This window comes from Amia ocellicauda, chromosome 7, assembly GCF_036373705.1.
Source record: "Amia ocellicauda isolate fAmiCal2 chromosome 7, fAmiCal2.hap1, whole genome shotgun sequence".
In the NCBI taxonomy this organism is placed as follows: Eukaryota; Metazoa; Chordata; class Actinopteri; order Amiiformes; family Amiidae; genus Amia; species Amia ocellicauda.
In genome coordinates, this window is record NC_089856.1 from 4155092 (window position 1) to 4172774 (window position 17683).

Genomic DNA, 17683 nt, shown 5'->3' on the forward strand with positions numbered 1-17683 from the left:
GTGTTGGTCTCTGAACAAACGAAATAATGCATACGTAAGAAGAAACGCTTCAAAATAACACTGTTGAAGATAGTCTAACCAAAGGCTGCACTTCCCCATTTTTAAATCATTTTAGTTTTATAAAGGTTTTCTTTTTCAAAATCCCTCTTAACAAGTGTTTATTTCCCTTTTTACATACAAGACCAGAATGACGAAGAAAAACTTTATTTCCTGCAAGAGTCGAAACATTGTACGCCTGATCAGACAGAGCCCAGTGCATAAATAACACACCCAAGAATAAGCCAGTCATCAAATTATCTATCTGTACACACACACACCTTTTATTGTGGTGATATTATGAATCATTACATTTAAAAAATAAGACAATTGAAAAGTACAGTAAAATCGGTTTTGTTTTCTTAGTCGTGCATTTCTTTATTATGATTTGCCACCCTATTTACTGTTTTTGTCTTCCTCTGCAAACGGAGACACAATATGATTTTACATTGCTGTGCGCTACATTATTTTCTCTTAAAGCGCTCTTTCAATGATAGCAAGTTGTTTTCTCCATTTCTGCCATATGGGCGCCTAACGGATTACTATAGGAGCTTTTTATCTGCGCAACCGTGTGTGTGCGTGTCGTACATTGTTTAACCTACTGTGACCAATATTTAGGAGTCGACAGAGCCTGCCACACCCAAGGAAAAAACAAATAACGACAGTATTGTTATTAAGTAAGCAGTTTTTGAAGTATATCAAGAGAAGTTGACAAAATACGCACGTCAAAACTAATACATGACGCCATGCAGCACACACACTAACGAGTCAATTAAACGAAATGACATTCCTCCTCGGAATCTGAAATGTGTATTATAAACGTCTTTTTACCGTCACACAAAATGATTACCGTTTCAAAAGAAGAAAACGCAGGTGACGTGGTTTCAAGGGGACTTTGCTTCCTTTGCTCTTGCACGTTTTGTAGTCGCGATTCCTCCCTCTGTGCGAGAGAGAGTTTAATTGCGAATCCATGGGCCGACACAGAGGTATAATACCATACAATATTAGTACGTTTATCCACACATATTAGATGTAAGAAACCTGATAAGTTTGAACTCACCCACAAAGCCAGCTCGCTTTAAATGTAACCCAGAATCACACTTTCCTCCAGACCCGCCTCAGCTACTGATTAACTGAGAAAGTCTGCCCGAGTCTGGAGGGAAAGCTCTCTCAGGGTCAGAAGACAATCTGCTCGTTTTATTTCCAAGTTATTTCCGTTACCCACTCCCTCATTTGGATATAATTGCCCTCTCATAGGATGCATCTGTTCAGATTACCGCGTCTGCACTTCATTCGATGACTATGCAACGCAAATAAATCACGCATGTCTTTAATTTAGGGGTAGGGACTGCCTAAAGACGGCCGTGCACCAATTAATATTAACATATTCAGTCTCAATTGGATATCTGAAGATGTAGACAAGCCGAAGAAAGAAACTTTCGTTTGTGCATTAAACAGCTTCATAAATCATGTATGTAGTGGTTTTCTGCTACTAGGGACACATTTTCCGGTTAGCTGCTTTTATAGGAAACACGTGTTATGCATGCCGGCGATAGGGGTATATTTATCCATTTTACTTTTTCGAATACTTTGTAAGGAACAAAGCGTTTGGCAGGAAAAAGTGGTAACCGTTAAAACGACATTCAATTCCCAAAGCACTGTTGTACTGTACAAGGGTTACACATCAAAGGATAAGACACTAACGATCCGTAAGATTATATTGAAGCAACGTGAGCTTCAGTTTGAACGCATTAGTAAGGAAGACGATCTCGTACATGATTTATTCTTATTCCCCCTTGCCCAAAATAGCATTGCCCAAGCATTGTGTTAATGATCTGGTTTTCCGTTTCTTTGTTATCTTCCTGTTCGAAACCATTGTGAATGTAGAAGGCGTCTAAACAGACTGGAGCCTACCAAGCATATCTATTGTCGGAAGTCACTTCATATCACTTAAAAAAGCGATTTAGCATACTTTGGTTTGATTTTGCACTTTATGTAGGAAGTAATGTTATCTAGATTAAACTTGTGAAACAGCATGACGCGGGTATGAATACAGGCCTGACCAATCGTTAAATAAAGTTCGACCAAATACGCACAGATGAATAATCGCAATAATACATAAAATGAGACATTACGCTAAACACAAAATAATATATAAATCCATTAAACAATGTGCTGGTCTGAATCGAAATAATTCGAACTTTGAACCAATTTCAACGGTAAAACAAAACCCACACATCAGCCCGACCGCCTAACTAACTTTATAGATTCCTTTTCATCACTTCGTAGCCCCTTTCTTTTAAATGTATGTGCAGGGCAGTGCAGGCCATTTGGTCATGGGAGACCCGTCATGTAGTCCTGTCAGCACAGACAGCATCCGGGCCCGTCCACCTGTGTGAGGCAGTGCGGCACCATTCTTCTAAGAGCAAGTCAATCAACCACGAGTGGGGGATGGAAGTGCAAAATACTGTCTCAGGCATCCTCCCACAATATCGCATAAAAGCTGGGCTGGGTTCAGTTCTGGTGACTGAGAGTAAGGTCATGGCATCTGGATAACATTAGAGTCCCGCTCTGTGGATGGGGGGCCTTGTGATCGTAGAAGATACCCCGCTGCTGGCAGGAAAGAAATGCTGCAAGATGCGGTGAAGATCATTACTCAGTCCCATTAAGTAGAAATTAGCATTGACCCTGCCTTCTAAAGTCTCACTAACTGTGAATTTAGACCATAATTTGACATGCATTTATATACCAAGTTTAGTAATAACTCTATATAAGGAACATGAAGACATGGCAGATTTAAAAAAATAATAATGATCACATACTTCTGCTTTTGATCACCCTGATGTTATTACTACACTCTTATAACTAATGTCTTCAATGTCTTAACCAATACTGTGTTTGTTCAAGGACAACAACTGTGTTAAAATGTACTAACTTATGACACAATAATGTGTATTTCTTAACACAATACTGTGTTTATCCAACACAGACTTGTGTTAAAAAGACACATTGTGCTGCGCTTTGGTGAATCTTAACACAAAATTGTGTTGTCCTTGAACAAACACAGCATGTTTAATTGTTAGTGTAATAATTAGTTCTAAGAGTTTGTGTCAAGTGGTCATTGTGTGTCCAGGAAGGACCCCGGCATTGCAGCCTGTCTGCCAGGACTATGGAGAGGTGTCTGTTTGGAGTAAATGAGTGATGTGCTCTGCTGCTATTGTGGGATTGTACTCTGTCTGTACGATCTGTAAAGCACACAGTGCCCAGGTCACAGTGGTTGGGGTAAAAGTACACTTAAGAACATAAGAAAGTTTACAAACGAGAGGAGGCCATTCGACCCATCGTGCTCGTTTGGTGTCCATTAATAACTGAGTGATCCAAGAAACCTAGCCAGTCTGTTTTTAAATGTTCCCAAACTTTCAGCTTCTACCACATCGCTGGGGAGTTTGTTCAGATTGTGACGACTCTCTGTGTGAAGAAGTGTCTCCTGTTTTCAGTCTTGAATGCCTTGAAGCCCAATTTCCATTTGTGTCCCCGGGTGCGTGTGTCCCTGCTGATCTGGAAAAGCTCCTCTGGTTTGATGTGGTCGATGCCCTTCATGATTTTGAAGACTTGGATCAAGTCCCCAAGTAGTCTCCTCTGTTCCAGGGTGAAAAGGATCAGGTCCTCAGTCTCTCAGTAGGACATTCCCTTCAGACCTGGAATAAGTCTGGTTGCTCTCCTCTGAACTGCCTCTAGAGCAGCGATATCTTTCTTGAACTGTACACAGTATCCAGATGAGCTCTAACTAGTGCACTGTACAGTCTGAACATCACTGCCCTTGTTCTCAAGTCTACACTTTTGACAATATACCCTAACATCCTGTTTGCCTTTTTTATTGCTTCCCCACATTGGAGCAGACACTGTCAGTCCTTAGTATGGACAGGGATTAGTGGTGTAAAGCACAATTAGGCCTAAACTTATTTCTGATAATAGTTTTGAATTTTCATTCTACAGACCATAAGCATGAACATTTTATTTGCATAACTCATGAGCCACAGCTGTGTGGAAGCCCTTGCATTCAATGTCCCTCATTTACCTATCTGTTTCCATTTTTGTGTCCACTATCAGTACATTGAAATGTTCTTTACTGATCAAACATGAATTTTAAAATGCATAGCTAGCTATTTTGTTTCTGAACGGTTTATTCAGAGACAAGATGCTCACTCATACATATAGGCTAATTTACAACAAATAAAGTATAACTGCTTACAACCAGTCAGCAAACACTAAAGTTCACGCTTCTGAAAATATTTGATCAAAAAAACATCACGGTAACGTGACCATGATGATTTTTTAGTAAACATTATGCCTTTCGTTTGTGCATTAAAGCATTTCATGAAGTGTATCTAGTCGGTAACATGCAGAAAAAGGGCAGGGGCTCATTGAAAAAACAAGGGCACTTTTGGGGGTGGGGGGCACTTTGGGTTAAGAACATGATATTTATGTAATATAGTTACCAAACGCTTTGCTTTTAAGGGAAATACAGGTTGTATGCTTAATTTCAGTTTTGAAATGTATTACTGCACTTCTGTACTGCTCATGTAACCAGTAAGGTGCCCTCGATAAGGACATCTGCCAAGAAATATATAATATTATGATTATATTGAAACTCAATAAGAGAGTATAAGATTGTGTTGTGTTGAATTTGTGTATGTTCGTCCGTGAACATGAATTAAAATACTACTACTATATATTATTTGTATTATTAGTAATAGTAATAACAGTAATATTAGTACCAGCACCATTAGTAATACTATTAATTGAATGCAATTTCACTAAATTAAAAGTTATAGCAGATGGGTAATATGGGTAAACACTCAAAAAAACACTCAACAACAGAACCATCTTCCTATTTGTTTATATCTACAGTGAGGGAAAAAAGTATTTGATCCCCAGCTGATTTTGTACGTTTGCCCACTGACAAAGAAATGATCAGTCTATAAGTTTAATGGTAGGTGTATTTTAACAGCGAGAGACAGAATAACAACAACAAAAAAAACAGAAAAACGCATTTCAAAAAAGTTATAAATTGATTTGCATGTTAATGAGGGAAATAAGTATTTGATCCCCTATCAATCAGCAAGATTTCTGGCTCCCAGGTGTCTTTTATACAGGTAACGAGCTGAGACTCTCTTAAAGGGAGTGCTCCTAATCTCAGCTCGTTACCTGTATAAAAGACACCTGTCCACAGAAGCAATCAATCAATCAGATTCCAAACTCTCCATAATGGCCAAGACCAAAGAGCTGTCCAAGGATGTCAGGGACAAGATTGTAGACCTACACAAGGCTGGAATGGGCTACAAGACCATCGCCAAGCAGCTTGGTGAGAAGGTGACAACAGTTGGTGCAATTATTCGCAAATGGAAGAAACACAAATTAACTGTCAGTCTCCCTCGGTCTGGGGCTCCATGCAAGATCTCACCTCGTGGAGTTTCGATGATCATGAGAACGGTGAGGAATCAGCCTAGAACTACACGGGAGGATCTTGTTAATGATCTCAAGGCAGCTGGGACCATAGTCACCAAGAAAATAATTGGTAAGACACTATGCTGTGAAGGACTGAAATCCTGCAGCACCCGCAAGGTCCCCCTGCTCAAGAAAGCACATGTACAGGCCCATCTGAAGTTTGCCAATGAACACCTGAATGATTCAGAGGAGAACTGGGTGAAAGTGTTGTGGTCAGATGAGACCAAAATCGAGCTCTTTGCCATCAACTCAACTCGCCATGTTTGGAGGAGGAGGAATGACCCCAAGAACACCATCCCCACCGTCAAACATGGAGGTGGAAACATTATGCTTTGGGGGTGTTTTTCTGCTAAGGGGACAGGACAACTGCACCGCATCAAAGGGACGATGGACGGGGCCATGTACCGTCAAATCTTGGGTGACAACCTCCTTCCCTCAGCCAGGGCATTGCAAATGGGTCGTGGATGGGTATTCCAGCATGACAATGACCCAAGACACACAGCCAAGGCAACAAAGGAGTGGCTCAAGAAGAAGCACATTTAAGGTCCTGGAGTGGCCTAGCCAGTCTCCAGACCTTAATCCCATAGAAAATCTGTGGAGGAGCTGAAGGTTCGAGTTGGCAAACATCAGCCTCGAAACCTTAATGAATTGGAGTGGGACAAAATCCCTCCTGAGATGTGTGCAAACCTGGTGGCCAACTACAAGAAACGTCTGACATCTGTGATTGCCAACAAGGGTTTTGCCACCAAGTACTAAGTCGAAGGGGTCAAATACTTATTTCCCTCATTAACATGCAAATCAATTTATAACCTTTTTGAAATGAGTTTTTCTGGATTGTTTTGTTGTTATTCTGTCTCTCACTGTTAAAATACACCTACTATTAAAATTATAGACTGATCATTTCTTTGTCAGTGGGCAAACGTACAAAATCAGCAGGGGATCAAATACTTTTTTCCCTCACTGTACACATGCTGTCAAAATTGAAGACTGCCTGCTGAAACAAAGGGAGGAAATGGAATACAAACACACTGAGTAAAATCTTACCTTTGCATTGACAGAGCTGCTGCCACTACCTGGATAACAGAGTTACAAGAGTTGAGAGGGAGCCAAAACAGAAGGCTGAATGGCGTGGAAACTCTTCAGAGGAAGCAACATGAGAATAAAGTATTTGAGGGATAACTGGTGGTTCGGGGCCTTTGGGATGCTATGTTTTCTCTCCATCTTCTTTTGCATGCTTGAGATTGGGAGGAAAACAGAGAATCATCTTCCAAGATTGATTCCTAAGAACTGGGAATGGCAGAGGAAATGGGTTGGGGATATCCATAACTACTCTGATTATGCCATTGCCTACCCGCACAACTACAGCTATGTCTTGAACGAGCCAGACAAGTGCATCAGGAGAATCCCTTTCCTGGTGCTCATGATCCCAGTGGCTCCACATGAGCGCCCAGTCAGAGACGCCATCAGAAAGACCTGGGGCCAGGAGAACTACGTTCCAGGGGTGGTCATCCTGCGGATCTTTGCGCTGGGGCTGCCCTCTGGGGACCGAGCCCCACAGATCCAGGCGGAGCTGGAGAGGGAGAGCCAGGAGCACCATGACATCATCCAGAAGGACTTCCTGGACAGCTACCGCAACCTGACCATCAAGACCATGGCAATCCTGGACTGGCTGGCCTCCTACTGCCCAGGAGCTTCCTATGCCATGAAGATTGACACAGACATGTTCCTCAACGTGGACTACCTGGTCAACAAGCTCTTGCAACCTAGCGCCCTCTACCCCAAGAAGAACTACATCACAGGGCTGGTGCTGGAGAATACCGCAGTGCACAGAAACAAAGACAGCAAATTCTACATGCCAAAGGAGGTCTTTCCCAGCGACATTTACCCCATCTACGTCTCTGGGGTGGGCTATGTCTTCTCCATTGACCTGGCCTCCAAGCTGCTCTCTGCATCTTGGTTGGTGGAACCTGTGTTCCTGGAGGATGTCTACGTGGGGATATGTCTGCACGAGCTGGGGATCCGGCCCGTACGCCCCTCAGAGCAGGGCCTGTTCTCCTTCGATTTCATTCCCTACTCAAAGTGTCGATACTCCCAGCTTGTTGCAACTACTGGTATACAACCAGAGCAGCTGTTGGTTATTTGGGAGGACTTCCACAAAGCAGAAGGGAGAGTGTGTTAAACCATGAATCCCAAATGGCAGAGAGGAAGACAATGTCCATGGCAGTGGTGGAGCGGAGGAGAGAAGGCTCCAGATACAAAAGGAATAAACGTTTTCAAGAAACACTGTAAATTATCAGAAATAATCAACTCATGATTTTGGTCAAACGTCAAATTGTTTAATTGCTGGTTTTGTTTTTGTAAATGGCAGTGACCTACTTCCTTTGTCTAACTCCACAGTGTCATGTACTTCACACTCCGCACAGATGTCATGCATGCCTTCTCCACTGTTAGGACCACAGGAGGGCCTACATGGTGATCAGGAGGACAAGGGGAGTAAGCTCTCAGAATTACCAGTGTGAATATGGAGGTGGAATTGTTTTAGTGGGAGGTAGATGCTTTTGCTTGGGTTTAAAATCTGATTTGAAATACAGTTTACAGTTAGTCAGCTTTGAGACTGTGAGGTGAGGGGAAGGGAGAGGAGTGTGTGTGTAGTGGACAGGTCACAGACACCTTTACCTAGAGCAGCATGGTTTAACCACCATGAGATGTACAATCTTCACAAGGGTGATCAGTATCAAAACCAAAACACAGGCCTATATTCACGTTACTTACAGTGCATAATGTTGTAGGGCAGATTTTTAGTTTGCTGTCATTCAGTTATTAAGCCCCGCTCTGTCTCAGAAGGATAATAAGACTTCAATGATTTCTGTAGAAGCTGCCTGATCATCAGCTGATTCCATAAAGATAGAAAGAGTTATTTACTGTTATTTATTTGTTTAACTGTTCTGAGTCAGAGCTGGAACACCTCCCAGAGAGCTCTGTGTAACACATTAAAGTCTCTCAATTTCACTGAGATGGGTAATTCAGTCTCTCGCACAACGACAATAAGCCACCCTACAAGACCAGCACAGGCCCCTATTAATAAAACATTAGCTACTTTAACACCTGTTTTTTTTCCCCAGTGAGGAAAAATAAAAACACAAAAATATTCACAAAACCAATTCTTTATTAGGTCAAGGGTTTTCTTTGCTCTCTTCTTGAGTGAAAATGAGAAGATCATTTGGGTCGAAGGCTTAGACTCTCTCTGAGGCCAGAGATGCACCTGTCACTTGTACTGTAATCATTGTAGTGTTCAATAAAATTTCTTTAAAGATTTGATTAATTGTCACAGAGTCTGCATTTGCCTTACAACATTTCAGTCCAAAATGTGTGTTGATTTCACATTGATTACCAACACTGATGTAACATTTAAAACATCGGATTTCAACTGCAAAAGCATCACCATCTGTTGATAAAACGTGTACGTAATGCTTGAACATCTCTCTGAAAAGACAAACAAGAAAAACATTGGTCTTTGTTTTTGTTAATAATAATAATAATAATAATAATAACAACAAAACCACAGAGACTCCCTTGTTATTAATTTGCTTAGATTTTAAGAATTTCTTGTTAAATTTTAATTAATAGATTTCTAAACTGAAAATATTCACATACACACACAACACCTTCCCCTCCCTCACACTTATCCCTCCGTTCTCCAACAGTTGCACTGTGGTTTGGCACAGAGAAGACAAAAAAAAAAAGGTTGGGCAAAGATCTGCGCATCAATCTCCCTCACAAAGTCCAAGAAAAGCTACCAGGCTCTGCCAGGGGCTAGTGCTTTCCTACATACCTGTCACAGTCTGGATCAATACCTGGCTTAATCCTGGACAATTTGACTCTAGACCAGTGAAGGCAATGCAAAATTCATACTGATTTAGTGGAATAGGGAGAGGAATGAACCCACCTCCAGACAGAACTCCCCTCTGTATCTGTGAATACAATGTCTAAATAATTTTCCCACTGAACTTAAAATCATAACTCACGTTTCTTTAAATGATGGTTTTATGAATAGGCTAATGCACAGTAATGTATGTTACAGCATGTACAATGTGTTAGTGTGTTGTCTTCAGAATCCCGTGTCGTTTAATAATAAATGCGTATTTGTAGAAATATCGAGAGAACTGAGACATTGGCAAGTTACATTTTTACATAAGTTCATAAAATGTTCTTAATATGTAAGTCTCCAAGAGAGCCAATGCCATTTGTGTGCCAAACATTGAAGCCCTGGTCAACTAAGGAAGAAACCAGAGTGGTTATTTACCAAGGGAGCAGAGCATGTCTTTACTAGTTAATCTGGTTTTACTGATTTCACATCATGGTGTATCTCATCTGCTAAGAAATAATAATAAAAATAATAATAATAATAATAATAATACAGGAAAGAGAGGGCCGTCCTTTCCTTCTTTATTGGAGCAAAAGTTTACACGAGCAGATAGGAACCATTTTCCAAGCAGGGGAGGACCATCCTCAGTGAAATTCATACAAATGATAATGGAACATTGAAAAAACATGAATTAAACTTTACCAAATACATTCATATCACAAAATACCCAATTACAATCAATTTCTTTCAATTAAGGTATATATAGTTCTCTCAAAAGTACCCTTTATGGTAGAACCACAGAACCGGAGGATGATAATTGTCCATCCTCCTCTAAACTGTAATTCCATAATAAAACTACAGAGGCTCATGTTTACTCTTCCCTTCCATAAAATTGCACTGTACAAATGTGCCTTATGGTGGGTGACCTCTATGAAGTCGATTCCTTAAAAATAATTAATGGTGCCTTATTCTTTACAATTTTTTTCCTCAAAATGAGAAATTATTACTATGAAGAACTCCGTAAAGAATTTAGTTCTTGAAGCACAGAGGATAATGCATTTATTTAACATACCTGGCCTGAAAGGCCCCGACATGGAAGCTCTCCACCTCAGCAGAGTCTCTCTGAACAACAAAATTTAACAGCTTTCATACAATGCATGATGTGGTTCAGTGGGCAGGATCCAGTCACATGCTTCCAAAAACTGTTGCTTTGAGGTCAGGTTTCTGGCCTTTGTTATGTTCGTGGTTGTCTTCCTGGGGGGAGGTATGGATGGTTATCATTAGCAACTGTCAAACAATCACTATCAAAGACAGCTCCTGTCTGTCTGGGAAACAACAAATCTACAAACAGACACTAAGCAAACTGGCAACTGAGGACTATTTATCTGTTTGGGTGTGGCTCTTATCATAATAAACAGAAGTTGAAGTGGTGAGAGGAATGTCTAAAGGGTATGCGCCGAATAACTGCCTTTAATGGCTGTCGCTAGCTCGATAAATCTAATTTGCTCGGTCTGCCTACTATTATTAATATAAAACATTATATAGCCTCTTCAACTTGTTTCAGATTTATTGAAAAATAAGTAATTACGTATTTTTATATTTTTCATGGTTTCTCAATAAATGAAACATTGATATTTATTGTTTCCACTTTATCTGCAAAATAAGAAATGTTTACTTATTTTTTTATTTTGGTTTCCCAGTTATAAAAAAATAAATAAAATTAAATTAAATATGAACATAATTTCACCTCCCCCCGTGGACAATTCACGGTATGGCATGGGGGGAAAATTGTGATCACCAACAGAAATTCACCAGCCTCCACTTTTACCAAGAGACCTTTATCTGGTACTTCCCATCACACATGCAACATGAATTTATGAATGAAATAATATTCTGCAAAAGTATGTTGATACAACAAGATTCAGGACAACCACATGATGCAGAAGAAAGGAAGGATACTCTACGGTGGTAGGAAAGATCTGTGCCGAGAGCAAAAGCTGTGTCCACCTTTTAGGCAGAAGGTGAAAACAGATGACAAACATCTTGAAAATATAGATATGAGATTGAACTCTTCAGTCAACGAAATCTTATGAGTGGCACACGGTTGTATTCACTGTAAATTTGGAAATAGTCTGGAGCAAATTAAAGAGCAAAGATGGGCTGTCAAGGGTGATTAGGGACACGAGGAGGCGTCCAGTGTTACCAATAATGTTAAAAATTGGTTAATGCCTTTCCTTCTATACTTAAAGGTCCCCGGAGCAGCTTTTAAATACGGGGTCATTTTCATTCCACATAAAATGAAACAAATGTTTCATGTAGGGAGACGGAACATTATTTCATAATAAAAACAGGGACACACTGAAATTTAAAACGATCTTTAAATACCTGCATAAATGAAAAGGCAATTAGCCTCAGGGTGAACATGTAGAAGCTCATTCTGCAGGTTAAACATGCAACTGGAAACTCCCAAAATCCTGCAGCAGTTTTATAAATATAGGCAAACTGAACAAGGGGTCGTTGAGCAAATCATCAAATAGACCCCAGAACATTGAAACAGTGTATGTTTTATTAAACCTCTGCAAACAAGGAGTTGAAAGGAAGGGCTACAAGATCAGAGAATTTCAAAAACAAACAAAAAACCAAAACAATATGAAACCACAAAGGACCAGGGGATTTACTGCTTATTTTATTGTTACTTTTACGGCTAATTTCAACTAATGAAAAAGGTTCTGCCAATTGAGCTTTTACATTAAAGTTAACAGAAGAAATTTCTAGGTTTTGGAAAAAAAAAAAAAAAAAAGATTGGTCTGATGAGAGTTTCAGAGCTAGTTTTGAATTAAACCTGTGGAACTGATCAATAAATCCTGGTGGTCAATAACAGTGGTACCAGATTGGGTGCAAATCTGCAATGGTATATAATTCAGGGGGTATCAAATCAAAATCAAATTGTCCTTTTATATAATGCACTGCAGTATTGGAATCTTCTGCTTGTTCTTGTTGCGGGCCCGGAATCTGTAAAATAAGAAAAACACTCAAACTCAAGTTAGTATTAGTACACAACATTAACTTGAATCCCTTTTAATTAGCCAAATATGGCTTCAATATGGGTCCAATGCTTTCCACGCTCTCCAGCCTTATTCCCCCCCACACACAGATGTGTCTGTCGAGAACCTGACCTCAAATGGTCCCTCCCAACGGGGTTCTAGATCTGGCCTGCAAGGCAGGCGCTTAACCATGACTTGACTGCCCACTTCAGGAAGTTGAACTTTAACATCTGATTGTGCATCATCCATCTTATTGTCCACTTCTTCTTGTTCTGACCTCACAGCTTTGGAAAAGTCTTTCAGACATTTTCTAATGTCACCAGATAATGTCTCAATTGGTCTTGGAAAGGCCCCGACGATCCTGTGCCCCCTGGAGGGGCATCAGGTGGTAGTCTCATAGCTCTGCCAGTCATCAACTCATAGGACGTCAAGTGTGTGGTTTTGTTCAGGGATGCCCTGATTTTCCATAAAATGACTGCAGGGAAAACCTGGGCTCAGGTTCTTCCAGTCTGTATGGCTTTGATCAATCCAGTTTCAATGGTTTTGTTCATGTGCTCCACCATCCCAGAGTTCTGGGGATGGTAGGGGATATGGAATTTCTGCTTGAATCCCAAAAGCTTCATGACCTTTCCCACAAAATGTGTGCCATTATCAGAGTCTATTTGGAGGGGTACACCCCATCGTGGGAACACTTCTTCTGCAAATATCCATGCTGCGGTCTCAGCAGTACAGTTTCTGGTGGGGTATGCCTCTACCCATCATGTGAACTGGTCGACAATGACAAAAATATATGGATTGCCTTTGCTGGGAGGTAAAGGCCCTGTGAAATCTATCTGAAGTTGGGTCCAAGGCCCTGTGGGTCAAAGCATGCGTTTAAGTTTCACTCTGATGGCTTTTCCTCCATTACAGGCTGCGCACACAAGGCGTTACTGACAGTACTTGGCAACTTCATGTCCCACCCCAGGCCACCTCCAAGTATTCGTTAATTGATGTAGCATAGCGTTTTGTCCTGTATGGGCTGTCCCATGGTACATGCTTAACAACTCCAGTTGAATACATGTGTGAGCAACAACTCTACCCATTGAGACTACCTCCAGAGTCCTCATATGCAACTCCTGCTTTCTTCCATTTTTCCATCTCAGCCCTCTCTTCTGTCTCATAACGGTCTCTAATGTCTTCTAGTGTTATTTTTCCCTCTCCTGCTGAATGTACTTTTACTGGTGAAGCTGGGACTGCATGCACTGCCTCCTTTGCTGCCCTGTCAACATTTCCTCTCCCTTCCATTGTCTTCATTCTGGTGAGCTTTGACTTTTAATTACAGCACCAACAAGGGGTGCATGGGTGGCTTGCATAAGTTTTCAATTTAGATCTTGGTGTTTAATCTCATTTTCTGCTGCAGTACAAAAGCCACATCATTGCCAGGTTTTAGCATAATCATGCACCACCCCAAAGGCATAACGTCTGTCTGTGTAGATGTTAACCTTTTGCCATTTCTAGGGCCCTCTTAAGAGCTACTAGTTCTGCAATTTGAGCCAAATAAGAGCTATCCAAGGGTCCAGACTGACACACCTCTCCGTGACCATCAACCACAGCCCACCCAGTGTATGGTTTTCCATCCTTACATTTCAGAGAACCATCTACAAAAGGGTGTCAGTTCTGCTTCTGCTATTGGAATTGTCTGAAGTGGCCCTTGCTCTTCTTTCTCTACCACTAGAACACATTTGTCTGGTTCCCAATTCCCAATTCCCAATTCCCTGCTTTTCCAAGTATTTAATTATTTGCTTAACTACTGCTAGTGCTTGTGGCTTTATTGGGTATTGCTTGTGCGGCGTCTGACTGGGTCCTGGTATTACTAGCGGCTGTATATTTGCCCTGCCGCAGTCCTGTTTGTGTTGACCCCACACTGAGGATATAGTGCACATAGGGCTCCCCAAACCCCTTCTTCAGACCAGTCTCGTTGAAAACTAGCTAACACTGATGCCACATGGCAAACAAGAGGACACAATCGCCGGGGTCCCATTGTCCTTGGCCATATGAGGCTTACTGTTTTAGTGTTGACATTTACTAGGGCTCCCAACTGTGACATTAAATCCATGCCCAAAATACTTCCCTCTAGGTTATTACACACCCAAAACCAAACCCAAGCCATGTTTTCTCTGCAATGGGGTCAATTCCCTTAATTTGGCTTTAGTAGTTCCTCCTCCTACTCCTTCAATTGTTATAGACTTAGAAGTTGTTTTGACTGGTTGGTCAGTTATCAACCCTGAGGCACCTGCATCTATCAAAAGTGAGCATTGCCGGCCTCCTAACAATGCAGGCAAATACATTCAGTCATCCCTCAGTTCCCTGACCCCGGAGGCCGCAACCCCCTATTTGTTCTGTCATTGCTGGGCCAACAGCTGCACTAAGCCTCCTAGTAGCTGCTGGTGTACTTCTCCTCCAGCAGGTACATTTAGGGTGGTGGGTGGTGCAGAGGTTGCAACATTAGTCATGTCTGGCTGTTGTTGTGGCCTATTCTTTAGCCATCCTTCTTTGCCACCCCCTTTTTCCAGCACATAGCCTTAGTGTGACCTTGCTTTCCACATTTATAGCATTTTACCTTGGGGCATTGGCGAACAATATGTCCTGTTTGTTTACACGTGACATGTTGAATCAGCAGGCCCCGTTGCTGACACGCGTGTCATTTAATCACTCTCTTCTTCTCCCTATGTTACTGCAACTTTAGTTTGATCTTTTCCTTTATTGCTTTTCTCTATTAATTGTTAATACAGTAGTCCAGGTCATGACTGCATCATAATCCTTTCCCACTGGTATTCCCATATCTACAATTTTCCTGTGCTCTGTGCCCAGCCCTTCCTAGAGCATTTTTACATATGTGATCATTTCGGTCAACTTGGCGCCGGGAGTCACTTGCTTCATTACATTCTTCATAAGCTTGACATTTTCTTTCTGCATAAATCAACAACAGATTCATCTGGTTTCTGAGTTATGCCCACAACATAAGACCAATTAGCATGTCCATTTCCCAACACAACTTGCATTTCCTCTCTCAGTCTTGATATTGCCTGCCAGTATCCCACTGACTCCCCATCATGTACTACCCATTCTGACCATGTTCCCCCATCTGATTATATCAGACATTTCTTCCCATTTGTCACATGGACACTTAGCTTTGATCAATGTGTGAACATCCTTTAATGTTAACTGATGTGCTTCACACAAAACTTCAATTCCCTCCCAAAATGTGTTATTATGGATAGCCCATCTAAGATTAGGAAGGCTGTTCAACAGTGACTGCCGTTCAGCAGGGCTCAAGGGATATGTTGTCTGTAATTCCTCCCCTCCTGGGTGTTCGGTTACCCGATATGGTGCCATAGGGATGCCTCTTGGCATGCCGCTCGGCAGTCGGCTGTTTTCTCCTCTCTGATTTAAAATACATTGAATGTTCTTTAAAGATCCTGGTTTGAAGGAACCCTGGTAAAAGGTTCTAATAAGAACCTTTAAGGGTTCCTCCACAGTATCAACCCCAGGAATCCTAAAAGGTTCTTATTAGAACCTTTACTTAAGAGTGAATGTAGGCCTACGCCTGTAGGAATAGGTCTGTAGCAAAAAAAAACATTTTATAAATTAAAATGCTTACCCATCATGCTTTCTATTTAAGAAATTAATTGAATCAAACGTCCTGTTTATCACCAACAAACTCATGTCAGGCAGTTTATTTTACCTGGGATCCTCAGCTTTAGTACTGAGACTCCTAACAAGAGTGTAACGTCGTTTTATTGATTAATAGTCAAATTATTTTTTTATTTTTTTTTGAAGTCCAAAACTTTAATACAATTAGGCACTTTTACACTGCCATTTATTATCTGGATTAAATGCCATTTTATCAGCATCAACTTTCAGCCACCACAGGAGTCTTCACATCTGCACTAGCACGCAAGTCAAAACTTAATTATATGTATACATTTCATTATTCCTTTAGAACACAGAGCTATGTAAACAAAACAAAACAAACAAAATAAATAAAGAATGATCAGGAAGTATCAGTTATATCCGCGGGGGTATATCAAAAACCTCTTGAAGTAAAAAGTGAACCCCTTACCCATTTCTCTATTTCTCTCACCTGCTCTATACTCACTCTGGGTTCTCTCTCTCGGTATGTCTGTCTGTTTGGCTGTCTATTCCCAGTCCCACAAATAGCTCCCCAGCATGAAACTAGTGTAGGTTTAAATGGGATCCTTTCCAATATGCAAAGGACCTAAAATGGTTCTAGGGACTTTCTTTTAATTAATTAAAAGCCAGCCTCGGAAAGCTTACATTCTAATGTGGTATATGGGACACCGGTTTGGATGTCTATTCCCAGTTTCACAAATTGCAACTACTGTACTTTAGAAGGGGGCCCTTTCTACTATCAAGGGGGACAGGAATGGTTTTGGGGACTTTTGTTAAAATATTAGAAAACAACCCTCGGAACGCTCACATGGCAATGACACTAAATTGTGGCATACAGTAAACCACGTTGGGGGTCTATTCCCAGTTCCACAAACAGTGCCCCAGCATAATGCTACTAGGTTTAAAGGGGATACTTAATAATATCAATTGGGCCATACATTATTTTGGGGCCATTATTTTAAATCTTAGAAATCCAGCCTCGCGATGCTCACTCTGCATGTACAGATACCACTGTGGCATGTGGGAAACCAGTTTGGGTGTCTATTCCCAGTTCCAGAAATAGTTCCCCAACATGAAACTATCGTAGCACTATTGTACCTTAGTGGCACTATTACTTTTACAAATTCTGTTCAGTTTAACAAATTGTATAACTTGTATTCATTATTATTTGTTGTTATTAGTATTAAAGTTATGTATTAATATAATTTACACTATGTAATACAATATTTTCAGAGCCCAGAATAAGTATTTTTCAGTTTTGTTCCGGGTTTTACACAGTCCCATGGGTCGAATGGTCTCGTTTGTAAACTTTCTTATGTATACATGATTAACCAAATAATGACGCCAATCAACCTAATAAAATGAATTTAAATCCCCTCGTGTAAAGGTTCTCTTCCTTTTGGGTTATCCTATATTACACTTAAGTGTTGTACTTGAAATGTTAAAAAGGGACTTTCCAGCGAACAGTAAGCCTCTGCTTTTCAATCTGTGCATATTACGTTGCAGGAAGAGACAAAAACCCGTTGTGTTGCGCTTTTATTATACAAGCAACCCAACA

At 40.8% G+C, this 17683-nt stretch overlaps 2 protein-coding genes and 1 long non-coding RNA gene across 9 annotated transcripts in view; 1 reads left to right on the plus strand and 2 right to left on the minus strand.

Annotated features, from left to right (window-relative positions):
• LOC136752583 (beta-1,3-galactosyltransferase 2) overlaps positions 1-1492 on the minus strand; it is a 5706-nt gene extending 4214 nt beyond the window's left edge. Inside the window, exon 1 of one of the 3 annotated variants that reach the window (XM_066708034.1) lies at positions 1097-1492. The gene's annotated coding sequence lies outside the window, so the exon portion shown is untranslated. Of the gene's footprint in view, positions 1-886; positions 1076-1096 lie in introns of those variants that run through there. The other 2 variants (XM_066708032.1, XM_066708033.1) reach the window with 2 other exon arrangements.
• Positions 1-8862, plus strand: part of LOC136752580 (beta-1,3-galactosyltransferase 2) — a 22434-nt gene extending 13572 nt beyond the window's left edge. For all 5 annotated transcript variants that reach the window (XM_066708028.1, XM_066708025.1, XM_066708024.1 and 2 more), the window contains one exon: positions 6603-8862. In XM_066708028.1, the coding sequence (XP_066564125.1) occupies positions 6668-7723 (1056 nt within the window). In that variant the 5' untranslated portion in view covers positions 6603-6667 and the 3' untranslated portion in view covers positions 7724-8862. The remainder of the gene's footprint in view (positions 1-6602) is intronic.
• LOC136752585 (uncharacterized) lies at positions 8693-14457 on the minus strand. Its single transcript, XR_010817318.1, has 2 exons — positions 10482-14457; positions 8693-9027 (listed from the first exon to the last, which is right to left on the minus strand). It is a non-coding gene; the product is annotated as an uncharacterized LOC136752585 (long non-coding RNA).
• Between the last annotated feature and the right edge of the window lie 3226 nt (positions 14458-17683).